This window comes from Propithecus coquereli, unplaced genomic scaffold, assembly GCF_000956105.1.
Source record: "Propithecus coquereli isolate 6110/MARCELLA unplaced genomic scaffold, Pcoq_1.0 Scaffold25, whole genome shotgun sequence".
Lineage (NCBI taxonomy): Eukaryota > Metazoa > Chordata > Mammalia > Primates > Indriidae > Propithecus > Propithecus coquereli.
Genome location: NW_012148063.1, coordinates 1,606,657 through 1,621,623, shown reverse-complemented (window position 1 = coordinate 1,621,623; position 14,967 = coordinate 1,606,657). Strand labels below are relative to the sequence as shown.

The window sequence follows — 14,967 nt, the reverse complement described above, 5'->3', positions numbered from 1 at the left end:
TGTCAAGTTGGTAGATCAGGTCTTACAGGCAGCGAACCTCAAACCGTCAGGACTGGTAAGCAAGAAGCCTGGTAGGGTATGAGCAAAACTTTTTGGACAGTAAGCCTCAGTAGGTATTTGCATTAGTGAGAGTTCTCCAGAGAAGCAGAACCACCAAAGCAGCAGAACCATTATAAAGATTGGCTAATATGATTATTGACGTGACAAGTCCAAGATCTGCAATGTGAGCCAGGATGCTGGAGACCCAGGAGAGCTGATGGTACAGTTCTAGTCCAAAGGCAGTCTGTTGAGGAATTCTCTCTTGCTTGGAAGGAGCTGGTCTTTTTGTTCTGTTCAGGCCTTCAACTGATTGGATGAAGCCCACCAACATGGAAGGCAATCTGCTTTACTCAAAATTCACTGATTTAAATGTCAGTCTTATCCAAAAACACCCTCACGTAAACACTCAGAATAACGTTTGATCAAATATCTGGGCACCCTGTGGCCCAGCCAAGTTGAGATAAAATTAACCATCACAGTGTCCAAAAGCACCCCAGGCAGCTGTACCATAGAAGAGGAGAAACAAGAAAACCCCCTTCCTCCTACAGTGCTACTTAAGCATGGTAACGTTTAAGTAGCACTGCATGGTAATGCTTAAATAGAATACCATGTTTTGAAAATGCAAGCTGAAATATTTAAAAGTGTCACAATATTTGTAATTTACTTCAAACACTAAGCAAACATGAAAACATTTCATATTTGAAACTTGTTCCAGGTTCAGATTTGAAAACTAGAATAAGTTTCAAATGTGAAACCACCCCCTACTGACAAAGCTTAACATGGTGCTAGCTAGCAAAGGCAAAATGTTTATTATAGGTTGCTATGGTTTGAATGTGCCCCCTCCAAAATCCAAGTGTTGCCAGTGTGATACTATTAAGAGGCGGGGCCTTTAAGAGGTGACCAGGCCATGAGGGCTTCTCTTTCATGAACAGGATTTAGACCCTTACAAAAGGGGGTTCACGGAGCATTCTAATAGCTTGCCCTTCTGCCATGTGAGGATGCAGCAAGAAACTGGTCCTGCCGGACAACAAATGCTGGTGCCTTAATCTTGGACTTCCCAGCCTCCACAGCTGTGACAAATACATTTCTGTTCTTCATAAATTAGCCAGTCTCATGTATTACTCTATTATAGCTGCACAAACTAAGACACAGGTCCAGCTCCAGTATCACAAACTCAGGCAATGAAAGATGAATTTGTTGCTGAGAGACAATAAATTTAACTGGCACAAACACCCATACTCATTACCTAAGTTTCAGTGTTTTCATATTTGCTTACTGTTTGAAGTAAATTACAAATATCATGACACTTCACCCTTAAACATGTCAACTTGCATTTTAAAAAAATGGTATTATTCTACCTAAGCATATGTCATCATCTAACAATTCACAGTAATTCCCTAATATCTTCAAATGCCCAGTAATATAAATTTTCCCAATTCTCCCCAAAATGTATTACAGCTGGCTTCCTCAAACCAGGATCCAGTTAAGGACTTCACATAGAATTTGGTGGTTACATTTCTTAAGTCTCCCTAAATGTAGAACAGCCCTGCTGTCCCTCTCCCCCTTTTCTCGTGACACTGCATTTGAGGTCAGGCTAGATATGGTGTCATTTAACTTGTTCCTCAAGTCAGTATTTCCTGCAAACTAGAATCCAGAGCTTAATACTTAGCTAGGTTTGAATACTCCATCTCCTTTTGTGACTTAGTATTGTTGTCCCAAAATATCTATTTAAATAAGGCCAGGTTTGAATGCTCTGATATGCTTTTCCTGAGATGCATTAGATTCCCCCCAAAAATTACAGATGAGACAAATGAATTCACCCTGTGAACTGAGAATTTATAGTTGAAAATAAGCTTAAAGCTAAATCAGTATAGTCTTTATCAATATTCTTCTGTCAAAAGATTCAAAAGAAATAATTTGTTGCTTTTTCCATGGGAATCCTGGTTATAGATAGGTCTTTTCTGAGAAGACTGACTACAGAGAATTGAGCCCTGAGAGGGAAAGAAACCCAGGAATATTTGCAAGGGGCCACACAGCTATAAAAGACCTTGTGGTGGTGAGAGCAAAAGAGAATAAATTGAGGTGTGTTTGATAAAGAATGTGGAACATTTTAGTTGCTGGATAAATGAGTGAGAAAAGGTGAAAGTGGCTTATGAGGTTTTTTTTGAAAACATGAGGTAAAGTTAAGAACTTTATGAGAAGAGCTCCATATAAGGAAATGCTAAATTTATAGTAGTTACAAGATAAGATTTCTACAGAAAATGATTTTACTATTAAAGTTATGATTAAAATACTGAAGAATTAGGAGACATTTAGTTAACTCCCAAAATTGCCACCCTTTTTCCATGTATCTTAAAATCAACTGTAGTCTGAGTTCTTATGAGCATAAGTACTATGCAAATTCAAAACTGTATTGTCAGATAATGTGTTTCCCCCATAAGTCAACATTAGCCAAATTTTCTTTACAGCCCAGCTTGTGCTAATCTGCACAGTACTTTATATTGATAATTTGTCTTGCCTTATTGCTTTACAAGAGAGGTACAGAAAAGCTATTCAATATTAAAGATAAATATTTAAAGCTGGCCAAATGTGGTTATCAAATAAGTCAGAACTTTAATTTGAAGAGAATCCCTCTCCTTTGCAATCCATTTATGAAAGGCATTCTACCTTCATAAGAACAGTTATGAATGCAGCAGTGACCTGTGCAACTCAAGAATACAATACAAGACCAATCGCTCCGTCATACTCAGTGTCTCCCAATATTCTATCCTCTTGGGTCTTTCAGTTTCCAGGGTTGTTTTGAATTTGCAGGTTATTAAATATTACAGTGTACTATTACTTAGTTTTCCCTTACCTCTTCTCATATATAATAACTAGAAAAGTTAGATTGAGATTGTGAAGTCTTGAATGTTGGAGTTCATTCTGTAAACAAGGGGGAGCTACTAAGAGTTTGTTTATTCTTACCCCATCCCTCTCCATTCCCTTATCCCTTGCCCTACAGGAAAAGCCGGTATGAGAGCTGTACTAATAAGGTGGGAAAAAAACGTTGATCAATTTTTAAACTTCCCATCCATTAGAACATCATAGTTGGTTAGAAAAAAATCATAACACTTAGGTGATTTTAACAATATAAATTTAAAATATGTATCAGTAGGTGTATTATGAGCACATGCAGTAATGCAGGTCTGTGAACTGATACTGGCTCCTCCTCTACCCGTTAATCTTAAGTATTCCCTACATGATCAAATGTAACTTTGGAAACCCAGTAACTAGAGCACCCTAATTCTGGCAGAAGACGACTACTGGAATCCTAAGTCTAACACTTTAAGATCCTTGGAATTTATAGATGTTTGCACAATCCACCAACACAACTACCTTAATTATAAACCGTGCACTATCACTCCTACATGCTTTTGGTCATGCTGCCCTTCTACCTAGAAAACACACACTGTTTACCTTTGTAGACAGATGTAAGGTCCAACCTAAAGGGCACCTTACCCTCTAGGTAGAGCTGCTCCTCCAAGTGTATTCCACAGTACTTTACCACATGCTGTGGTCTGAATGTGGCCCCCAAAATTCATGTTTTGGAAACGTAATCCCCAATGCAACAGGGTTGGGAGGCAGGGCCTTTGGGGAGGTGTTTAGGTCATGAGGCTCTGCTCCCATTAACAGATTAATGAGTTATAAAATAGCTTGATGGAGGCAGTTTGACCCCTTTTGCCCTTCCACCTTTTGCCATGTGAGGATACAGCATCCTTCCCCTACAGACAACCCAGAATATCTTGGAAGCACAAAACAGCTCTCACCAGATGCCCAAGCACCTGTTCTTGGATTTCCGGCCTCCAAAACTGTGAGAAATAACCGTTCTTTATAAATTACCCAGTCTGTGGTATTCTGTTATAGTAGCACTTAACAGACTGAGACACCATACCTGAACATTTACCACAAGAGAGTAATTTACTGATTTATTGTGTGTCAGACTGTATGCTTAATGAGGAAATGGGGAAAAATGCGTCAGGGAAAAGGACAAACAAGTATTGCTAGACCTCTCAACATTGTCTCATCAATGGACAAGATAGTGTTTTTCTGTGTCTTCAGGAGTGACCATCACTCTATAACAGGCACTAAATGGATGTCTAAAAGCAGTCATAACTCTGTATTGTTCAGAAAGAACCAAAACTCAACTTAATTTCAAAAGGGCCTACAGCACCAATTAATCAAAACTCATCAGCTAGAAGAGCAATTCTAAAGATTTTAAAGAGATAATTACTATGATTAAAATGAAACTTGTCATTTTCCTCTATAACCCATTTCTCATTGTGTGATATCAATTTCATTCATCTACTACCATTCTTCATCTTTCCCAAACTTCAAACGTAGTCATCTTAGATTGTTCTTCCTCACATTCTGTATACTGCTAAATTCTACTCTCCTGGTAAACACCCTAACCCTCTCCAATCCTATGACTACTACCCTTGTTCAAAATTACTTCTCTTGGACTATTTTAATAGTTATCTGACTTCTCCCTGCATCCTATATGCTCTCTAATTCTGGTTACATATAAATAACTGCTAGATTAATCCTTCTAAAAAGCAAGACTCTGATCTTGCCATTGTTTGCTCCCTAATGTAATACCTCCCCACTTCCTCCCAAATAAAACTCCAACTCTCACCTGTGCATACAATACATCCATAATCTGTATCCAGCATCACTTTGTATTAGCCCATTTTACACACCACCTCCTTTATGCCACATCAGTTTTTCCTGATACATGCACCTGCATTTAGCTTTCCCCCATTTTGTTCCTTTTGCTGTGGAAGGGCTCCTTCATCCCCATTTCCTCAAAAGATATCCCCGATAGCAGTGGTTCTCAACCACAGGTGGTTTTGCCCTCCGGGGGACATTTGGCAATGTTTGGAGACTGTTATCACAACTGGAAGGGAGAATTAGAGATTAGGGATGCCGTTAAATACCCTCCGATGCACTGGACAGCCCCCCCATAATAAAAAATTACCTCGCTCAAAATGTCAACATTGCTGAGGTTAAGAAACCTTGTCCTATAGATTATTCCCTTATCCTGGCATGTAGATGTTAACATCTCTGTTCTATAAAAATCCCCACTGTAACTTTAAACGTATTTGACTCATCCAGTATTCCATTATACCCTTATTGTATACACTTTATTCCCCTCACACACACCTCATGATCCTTTTATTCAAAAATTATTTACTGAGCATCTAGTATGTCTGTTAGGTGGAAAGCAAACAGATAGTAAGCACAAGAGCCAATTACCATGTCCCAATTATTCCCATATACCTCACTATATTTTGCATGTGGTAGGTCTGCAATAGGAATTTGATGAAAGACTAAGGGAAATTTTCTCTGTACTTCATTTTGCACCTAAAAACCCAACAACTCTGATTCATACTTACATGCAGGAAGAAACAGGTGTATACACCTGTTGGCATCTAGTAAAATTCAGAATGGCCCTTTCTAAGTTTTTCACTAAAGACGAAACTAACAGATGCCCGTGAACCTACTGAACAGTTGTCAGTTATGAATATTTTATTATAATCAATTAAAGCTCAAATATCATTTAAAGTCAATGATTAAGCAACCTAATAACTGAAAAAGACTGACAAATTATTCCAGTATGCAACAAAATGTGCCTGGCTGTTTATATTACTACAGTAATTTTGATTTTTCCAGTAATATAGCAGCCTTTTTTTGGAGGAAAAAAAAGTGCTGCGGTACACTTTTAAGCTGTGGAAAAGAGCCAAAGGTTATTTTCCAGGTACTTAACTAATTTAATGAGAACCTTTGCCTCCCTCAAATTTCATATTTCCATCCACATCTGAAAATAAAAGAGGCGAATAACTATCTCTAAGATCAGGCGGGGCATGATGGCTCATGCCTGTAATCCCAGCACTTTGGGAGGCTGAGGTGGGATGATCACTTGAGCCCAGGAGTTCGAGATTGAAGTGAGGTCTAAGTGGGAAGTAATGTGAAAATGCACTATAAATAACCAGGACCCCAACAAACATTACTCCTCAGAATAACATAACAAGAAAAAACATGGACTTTTTGAATCCTGCAGAATGGGACTGGAATCTCTGCTTACTAGCTATATGGTTCTAATAACCATATGGTAAGAATTAACTCACATTTCTAAGCACAATCATGACAAAATGAAATAATGCGTAGATTATTGTGAGAATTAAAGGCTAACATTATTTTGACTGTACATAAAAAGAAGGTATTATAGTTTAATATTCACTCAACTCCCTTGCTAAAATCCCTCCAACAGCTACCGGTTGCAATCAGAAGAAAGTCTAAACACTACACGGAAACCTAGGAGGTCCTACAGGATCTGGCTTCTGCCTACCTCTCTGACGTCATCTACTCTATTCCTTGCTTAATGAGTTCTAGTCCGGCACTCTGGTCTTTCTTTCCTCGGCTTATTATGTAGCTCTTTGCATTGCCAGTTTAACATTCACATTTTAGCTCAAAGGCTCAGAAACCTTCCTGACCATCCGAAATCCTTAACCTATGCCCCTAACCTCCATTCTCTACCCCACTGTTGTTTTACACCCTCTTTCATTTACTGAAATTGTTAATTATCAATTTTTTTCCCATTGGTATGTAAAATCCCTGAAGACCTGTATCTCCAGTACGCAGCACCACAGCCAGGCCCTATAGGGTTAAGGGGATGTATTTTGTCACCACTTACGAGCATATTCGAATAGTTAAAAGTTCAGGATCATTAATGATAGGGTACAGTTTTAATACAGCCATTCCAGCCATCACTAAAAAAACATTCACTTGGACAGGGGCCTCTAGCCCAAGAGAGTGGAGATTTTTATTTACTCTTTTTTGGGGGAGAAAGACTACTGTCTCTTGCGGTTGACCCCTGAAGGAAAGAAACAAAATCCCAGGGGCATACACACAACTTCAGTAAACTTAACGTCTGTACAAAACAACAGCGTCTGCAGAACCGTGGCTGAAGATACAAATAAATGAGCTTACAAGGAAGAAGTGACTGTCCCGCTTCCGCCCTGCCGGAAAGCCCGGGGAGACGCGGCGGCAGATCTCCCGCCATAGGCGCTAGAGCCCGCAAGCGCTGGGAGGGGCGCGGAACCCCTCGCGGTACCCGCTCCTCTGCCCCTCCCCCGGGAAAGCCGCGGGGACCCCAGCGCGCAAGCGCCGACCCGCCAACTCTGCAGCCACCGCCCTCCAAAGGAGCCTGCGCAGAGGCATGGGCAGGGGAGGGGCGATACTAGGAGGGAGAGGAGAGTGCGCGCGTAAATCCTAGAGAGGCGGGCTAAGCAGGACTGGGGGAGGGTTCGTCCTTCCGGAAAGTCTGGATTCCGGGACGACAAGAATTGCCGCTCACCGAACTCCCACTTGTGAGATGATCGAAGAAAGTCAGGTACCATTTGTACCCATCGGAGGTCTGCAGATAGAAGCCGCAGCTGTCTTCTGGCTGAAATCAGGACTTGCAGGAGGCGGCTTCCCATGTCGGCTGAGGGCAGCTTGGCTTTTGCACGCATGCGTGGTGGGCTCCCTCCACGTGCGGCCGGGCCCTGGCGTCCCCGCGCTCAGAGGCCCCGCCCCCGGCCGCAGCATCTTTCCGGACGTGCGGAGCCGGTGAGACGGAAGGGGGTTGGGCTTCGCGGCTCGGCCCCGCCTCGACAGCCTCCAATTGGGGATGGGTGAGAGAGGCCCCGCCTACAGCTTTCCTATTGGTGCTTGGGTGCGAGCGACGCGTCCCATTGGGCTGCGCGGATTTGGGCACCAAATTCAAAGATTTTAAAAGTACCAGCTGGCGCCTTTTAAGGGATACAACGCTGTGAAGCAGGGGGCTCACTCCTCAGCTACCAGAGCAATTCCTACACCTGAGGCAGGCTCCACGTCCCTGGTATGAGCCGGCACCACTGCAACTACTCCCCACGGCCACCTTCCTGCTCCTGCAGCTCCAGCACCGTGACAACCACCGGGCGCCCTCGCCCCTCTCACAGTGAGTGAGGGGAGCGGCGTGAGGGGGCTCGCATTCCGGGAGGGGTGCAGGGTGAGGGGCGACCCCTGACCCAACACCCTCCCGAACCTGGCACGGCCAAAAGCTGGGCCGCGGGCGGGCGGCGGCGGCGGCGGTTCCTGGGTTCTGGAAAAAGAAGTCTGGGGGTCAGGGAGGGGAAGCTAGTTGTGCTGGGGTCGGCTGGCGGGTCGCGGGGCCCCGCCGCCCATGCTGAATCTGACTCCCAACTCCCGGGAAGGTGCAGGTCGTGGCAAACTAGGGCGCCCTTTTTCCTTCTCGGAAAGACCTACCTATCCCCACCCTGCTTGAATAGGCGCCAAATGCCCCCTCCCCTCCCCCACCCTGCGGTTCCTGGCTCTGACAGGGCTGCGAGCCGGCCGCCCCCAGGGTCTGGTCAGGTGTCTCACCCCCACTCCCTGTGCCCCTTACCCCTATCTGTGCCGCACCCTAAGACCCGAAGTCAGTTTCCCCGATTTTTCTCCGCCTCAGTCTTGCTGGCGGGCGCGGGAGATCTAGCTCGCGGTTATCTCCCGCCTCCTCCGCGTGTCCCGCGCCCTGAGGGGCAGTCCCACCGACCCCTCAGGAGTTCCAGGGTCCCCCTCCCCACTCCCGCCAAATGCAGAGACCCCCCGCATTGGACCAAAATCAACTGGAACGTCCAAACAAAAACGTTAATTTTGTCCTTTTTTCTCCTTTGCCTAGTAACTCAGTCTCAAGGCCTGGAGTCGGAAGGGGAGAGTTTTAAAAAACCACTTTTTACTACAAAACCTTGAATTTGTGCATAATATTTAGTTGACTTTGTGAGAACTGAAGAATTGGTTAGTTTTTCCCCCTGTACTCGCGAAGAACTAGATAGTCCTTTATTTCAAAGTTTTTAAGAACATGGAAGGCACTCAAATGCTTATTTTTATCCTCTTTGTTGCTGCCTCTAAACAAAATCCAAATGCATTAATTTCACCTCAGAATTGAAAAAGTTTAGTAATTCGACATTGTACTATTATTGGTAATGTCTCTTTCATTAGAAAAGGTATCCAGAGTCTTGAGAAAAAATACCTAATTTTTAACAGGTTAGATATATTTCTGGAAGATCCTGGATCATAAGTCTCTCTTTGAAATTCTGAAGCTTGATGGCTTATGAGGGAGTCTTTTGATTATTAACTCCAGTTGTCTTTTCTACTTTGCTCCTCAGAAAGTATTTGCTGCCCCTTGGGACTTTTTCCCCTGTTTACAGGCTTGAGGAAATGAAATTTTAAAAAATTATCGCATCCAAATATTTTTGAAAGTAGGCTTTTCCAAAGTTTTCTCTTAAGAATGGCTGGTTTACACTTCATAGTGGCAAGCTTTGGGCCTCTCTCTGGTTCTTAAGGAGTGGCCATGGCCTAACATGTGCACATGGTGGTTATCTATAGATATCAGAGACTGGAACTTAATTATTTCGTTAACATTAGAAGACCTATAAAGGTTTTTAGGCCTTAATTATGATATTTAATATGTAGTGTTAGGTTTGTCTTGGAAAGTTAAATATAAGGTCAGACTTTGTACAGTTTACTATACTACCACTTTTCCGTTATTGGGCTGAGAATTGGTAAATGAGAGGTTTAAAAAATGCCATATTTGAGTCTTTATTAATATCTCCACTTTAGGGAAAATATAAAGTACTAATAAGAATGTTCCAAGTTCACAAAGGTAGTTAAAAGGCTGAGCAAAAATTTTCATTTGAACTTGGATCTGATTCTTAAATCCATACATTCTAATGGAAAAGTATATAGTCTGACATGTATACTTCTGTGTGGATTGTATTTTACTACTTTTAAATGTTAATGACTGACAATGTGAGGAATATGAAAGGGTTTGGCTTGTGTGATTAAAAGTACATTCTGTGGATTAGACCCCTATGACAGGGACTCTGCCATTCATTTAGTCTACTACTACTTTCTTACTCTCATTTTATGGATGAGGAAATCGAGGCTTTAAGAGTTTACCTCCCTCCTCAGTTTTCCCCAACTCAGTAAATGGCACTTTCTGCATTAGATACTTAAGCCCTAAACTGCAGAGTATTTTTTGTTACTCCCCTTTCGTTCATATCCACATCTAGTATATTGGTAAGTTCTATTACCTTTACCCTCCTAAATAATAGACCTTGAATCTATCCAATTATCTTCATTTCCACTGTAATCATTCTAGCTCCTGGTGCTCCACTCTCAGGACCCCTGTGATGAACACTTCTATTCTCCCTGCTTCTACTTTTACCTTCCTACAATCCACAGCTGCCAATGATCTTTTAAAAATATAAACCAAATTTTTCTCTTCCAGTTAAAACCGCTCAAAGGCCCAGCCTATCCTACAAATTTATAGACCATTCTACCTCTACAACATTATTTTTTAATCATCTCCCTCTAGCTCACAAAGCTGCAGCCCTGTAGGTCTTTCTTTTCCTTGCTTCCTGTGTTTCTCTCTGGAACTTCTCCCACCAAATTTCCACAAGGATTTCAGATCTCAGAATGTCACCTTCTCTAAAAGATCATCCCTGACTAATATCTTCGTCCTCCTGTACCCTGTCTCTAAAAGAGCATTAGAAAAATGAAGTGGCAAACTAGACTCTTAACCCTCATCTGTTTTAACTCAAGAGGTTATGGAACCATGTAATATTTTCTTTTCTGGATAATATCAGATCAATTATATGAATACTACATCTATTTCCTAAATTTGGCTTGCGCATTGGAGGGCATTGAGCTTGTTAAAAGGTGGGTTTAGCCTTTTGCAAACAGTTGGTTTGGCTTCCTTTTGTAAAAAGGTGGTACTATTTAGTTTATTCTGCAGTATTGTTAGAGATTAAAAATCCATTTATTTCACATTTTAAAATTATATCTACAACCAGCATCCAGATTTTCATTTCTAATATTTTTTTCCTAAATAAAGGAACTAGGGTTGCTTGATTCTAGGACTGGAACAGGGAAAATACAAGGTGAGCCTGAAGCATCTTATAGTTCCAGAAAATAAGGATTGCTCAAAAAACAAAATGATGCAAATAGCTCAAACGGATACTAAAGCCAACTGAGAGAGCTCACAGTAGTGAAAGCAGAAACAATTTGAGCAGCAACATAAGTAGTATTGGATGATAACACAAAGTCCATGAGTCTATACTAATATAAATGATTGTATACATGAATGGGAAAGCATAGACAAATTTCCTTTGTAAAAGAATTTCAAATAGTATATAGATTTACTCCCCCTCAAAGAAGTGGAGCATGACTCCCCACCCATTTAAGTGTAAGCTGTGCATAGTGACTACAAAGAGTAGAGTATAGAAAAGGAACAAAAAGGAGTAACTTTACAGTGGAGAAACCTAACATAATGCTACTTCAGCCAAGTGATGAAGGTTAACATCAATGATAAATCATATTGATAGCATGTACCCTTTACATGATGTGGTAACAATAGCATTTTACTTCTGTGATCTTTTTCTTAAAAACTCACAGCCTCAGACTGAGAAAAACATTGGACAAATCCTAATTGAGGGACAGGCTACAATTAGTAATGACTAGTACTTCTCAAAATTGTCACAGTCATCATAAAGTCACAGAAATTATCATAACCAAAAAGAGCCTAAGGAGACATAAGGAGTAAATGTAATATGGAATCCTGGATGGGATCCTGGAACAGATAAAAAAGTTACATAAAAACTAAGGATATTCAAATAAAATAGGGACTTCAGTTAATGATGCATCAATATTGGTTCATTAATCTTGATATGGATGCAAGTTAGTAATGTAAAAGTTGGGTATCGGGTGATTGATGTGCAGAAAGTCTATCCTTGCAACTTTTCTGTAAGTGTAAGTTTATTAATTTTTTTTAAAAATACTAAATCTATTTATGTGAAAATACATGTTGGCACAAGAGGAATGTAATAGTCATTTTGTTCACCTTAAGTTCCTTAAGTGCTAATTTCGTGAGGAAAATTCTAATGTTATTAACTAAAAAACTAGGAAACAAATTTTTATGTTGCATATCTTCGTTGTATCAGGCACAGTACCATTTGCTTGCATTCTGTACTAAGCAATAGCAGTCATGTTTCACCTTTTAAGGAACTTATAATAATCTTACAACGTAAAATTGGTAGTGCTTTGAAGCAGGGTTTGACGAGGTCTGAGTAGTCCCCTCACAAATAAATATGAAGCTATACACGAGTAATTAATTGGAAGCTAAATAGGCAAAGGAAGCAGAAAAGCTATTCCAGGCAGAGAAAAGCATAATGTACAAAACCCCTTAGATGGGAAAAGTCATTGTTACTAAGAAGGCCCACTTATATAAGAAAAGAAATGTACAAGTGTTTTTCTTTGGTACCTTAAAGAACTCTTACACCATGAATTCTGGCTTTTTGTAAATGAATATAAATGTGAAACAAGATATAGTATACTTTGCTTTAATTTGCAAGTTCTTTTTATCCAAAGCACCTCATTCTCATGTGAGATAGGGGGAAGAACACTGCATTTATAGTCAAGAAATCTGTCTCACTTAACTACTTGTCTTGGGCAACATACTTACCTCAGCTTCAGTGTGCTCAGTTATTGTAAAAATAACTCCCCGTCCTACCTCAAAAAGGTTGTGAGGACCAAGTGTTTGGAAACATTGGAAGTTGCAAGCTTCTAAACAAATATAAGGTATTTTAATCATTATTAGCTCTAATTTTAAAGAACTGTCTTTGTTCAAAGAATAGAGTTGAATGAAAGGTTCAACAGGACAGTCTGTAGAAACTGGGTTCTAAACACAGAGCAGAGGGAGAATGCCTTTGAGTTCCTGAAGTACTTTCAGGCCTCTTTGTTTTAGGTAGCTAAACAGAGTAAAAGGTGTGCCTTCATAGTTGTCTTCTGCTTTTTTATCCTCTCAGATAAATTGTGATCATATGTAAATCACACCTAATTGTTTAGTTGAGGTGAGAATAGATAATAATCTCTCTTGGCATTTTTTCCTCATCTCAGTGAAAGGAAAGTACTCAGAATGATTTGTTATAGAGTTAGAGTTAATTGGGGGGTTAAAATTTATATATTCTTTGTTTTATTTTTTGTGCCCGTGAACTCTTAGTTTAAACCTAATTTTTGGGTTTAGTGGGAACCGAAGCACATACTATGTGTCTTTCACTGTGTTAGACACTGGGAATTTAAAAGCAGTTTCTATCTACAAGGTCACTTTCTATGAAGGTTACCTTTTTGTACTTTGACTTGAAAGGTTTTGCTCTAAGTACAAATGGTAAAATTAACATGGACAGTTTACCAATACTTAGTACAGACTAAATGTAGTGACTAGTACATACATTTACTGATAGGATAAGTTGTTACCTATATATGACTGGCTTGTGAGGGAGATGGTAGCTGGAGCACCTAAAGAATCAGGCTTTTTTTTAGCTCATGTCCCCATTGTTCCCCTACTCATACACCCTGCCTTCAGCAATACTAAGCAGTTTTCCTGAACCCGTCTACCGTATTCCTTCCAAGCATTGTGCCTTTGCTCAAGTTATCAACTTCAGTGAATGCCCTTCCCAGCCTCTCTTGTAAGCTGTGGTTCTCAACTGGAACGGAGGAAATTTTGCCACTGGCATCTTCCCCCTTACCAATATTTGCCAATAACTGGTAACTGTAAACATTTGTTTACTGTTGTACCTTGGGAGTGATGGCTGCTCCTTGTGTCTAATGGGTAAAGGCTGCTAAACATCCTACTATGCACAGGATAGCCCCTAAGAACAAAGAATTATTTGGTCTCAAATGCCAGTTGAGAAACCCTACTTTAAAATGGTCTTAAAATGCTGCCTCTTCCATTGTGTCTTAACTGTTTTCTTAGGCCCTTAGGGTGGGGGCTGAGATGGTAATACAAACCCGAACAAGTCTTTGGCCTTTTCGAAGTTTAAATTTGAATTAGTAATCATGAATTCTAATGAATAATATCCAGAAATAATTGCATGATTCTTTAATAGTATCAAAACTTGTTTTTTCTATTTATGCTACTTATCATAAATAGCTAGTACTTTATCTTAAGTTATTTAAAGCAGTTGAACAATAATTTACACTTGTTGCCCTACCACTCTTAAATCTGGTTAATTGATGGTAGTGTTTTCCTTACTTACCAACTCATAATTCTGATTGGTAGCTGAACTGTTCTTCTGGCTCTGGTTAATTAGTCATGAAAAACATCTTTGTTCAGTAATTAAACATAGCAGAGCTTATAGCACATATTAGCCAAGATATAAGGAGATGTCCCTGTGCTTGAGTTTACTATCCAGCAGCATATACAAACATCTTAAATATATTAAAGGGTCACCAAGAGCACCAAACAGAATAAAACTTAGAGACGAATGCTGTGGGAGTTCAGGTGGACTTTAACTTATGGATGTTTAATTGTATTGCTTTTTCCTTCCTTTTTTATAAGCTACCTATAGATTTCTTGATTAATTATTTTAAGGCTTATAATAATTGCTAATGTTTAATAAATTCTCCATTTATTAATTTTTTTCAAGATTATTCTGAACTGTACACATTCTTCTTCCCCATTGGTCTTAACCATTTTTATAGTCAATGGCTTGGGTTATGCTTAAGTCAGAGCAAACTATAATGTCATTATATTCCAGGGTATAGGTACTGATTCTAGAAGTATTAATGATTAAAAGATTTAAATAATAGTTCTACGTGTTATTGACATAGATAATTAAACTTGGATAATGTCACAGACCTATAGGCAAGTGCACATAGGCAAAACATAATACTGAGAGAAAGCAAAGTGATCTTTGTATATCCTAATTTAAGAAGTAGGGATGTATGGAAATTTTGCCATTAAGTAAATGATGTATTCTTTTTGCAGGTTGTAAAGAAGAAAGTTCCACTCTTTCTGTCAAAATGAAGTGC

General features: G+C 40.1%; 1 protein-coding gene across 1 annotated transcript in view; it reads left to right on the top strand.

Annotated features, from left to right (window-relative positions):
- Positions 1 to 7,959: 7,959 nt before the first annotated feature.
- The window catches only part of FBXO5 (F-box protein 5), a 16,570-nt gene continuing 9,562 nt past the window's right edge, over positions 7,960 to 14,967 (top strand). Inside the window, exon 1 of the mRNA XM_012646783.1 lies at positions 7,960 to 8,056. Within this exon, the coding sequence (XP_012502237.1) occupies positions 7,960 to 8,056 (97 nt within the window). The remainder of the gene's footprint in view (positions 8,057 to 14,967) is intronic.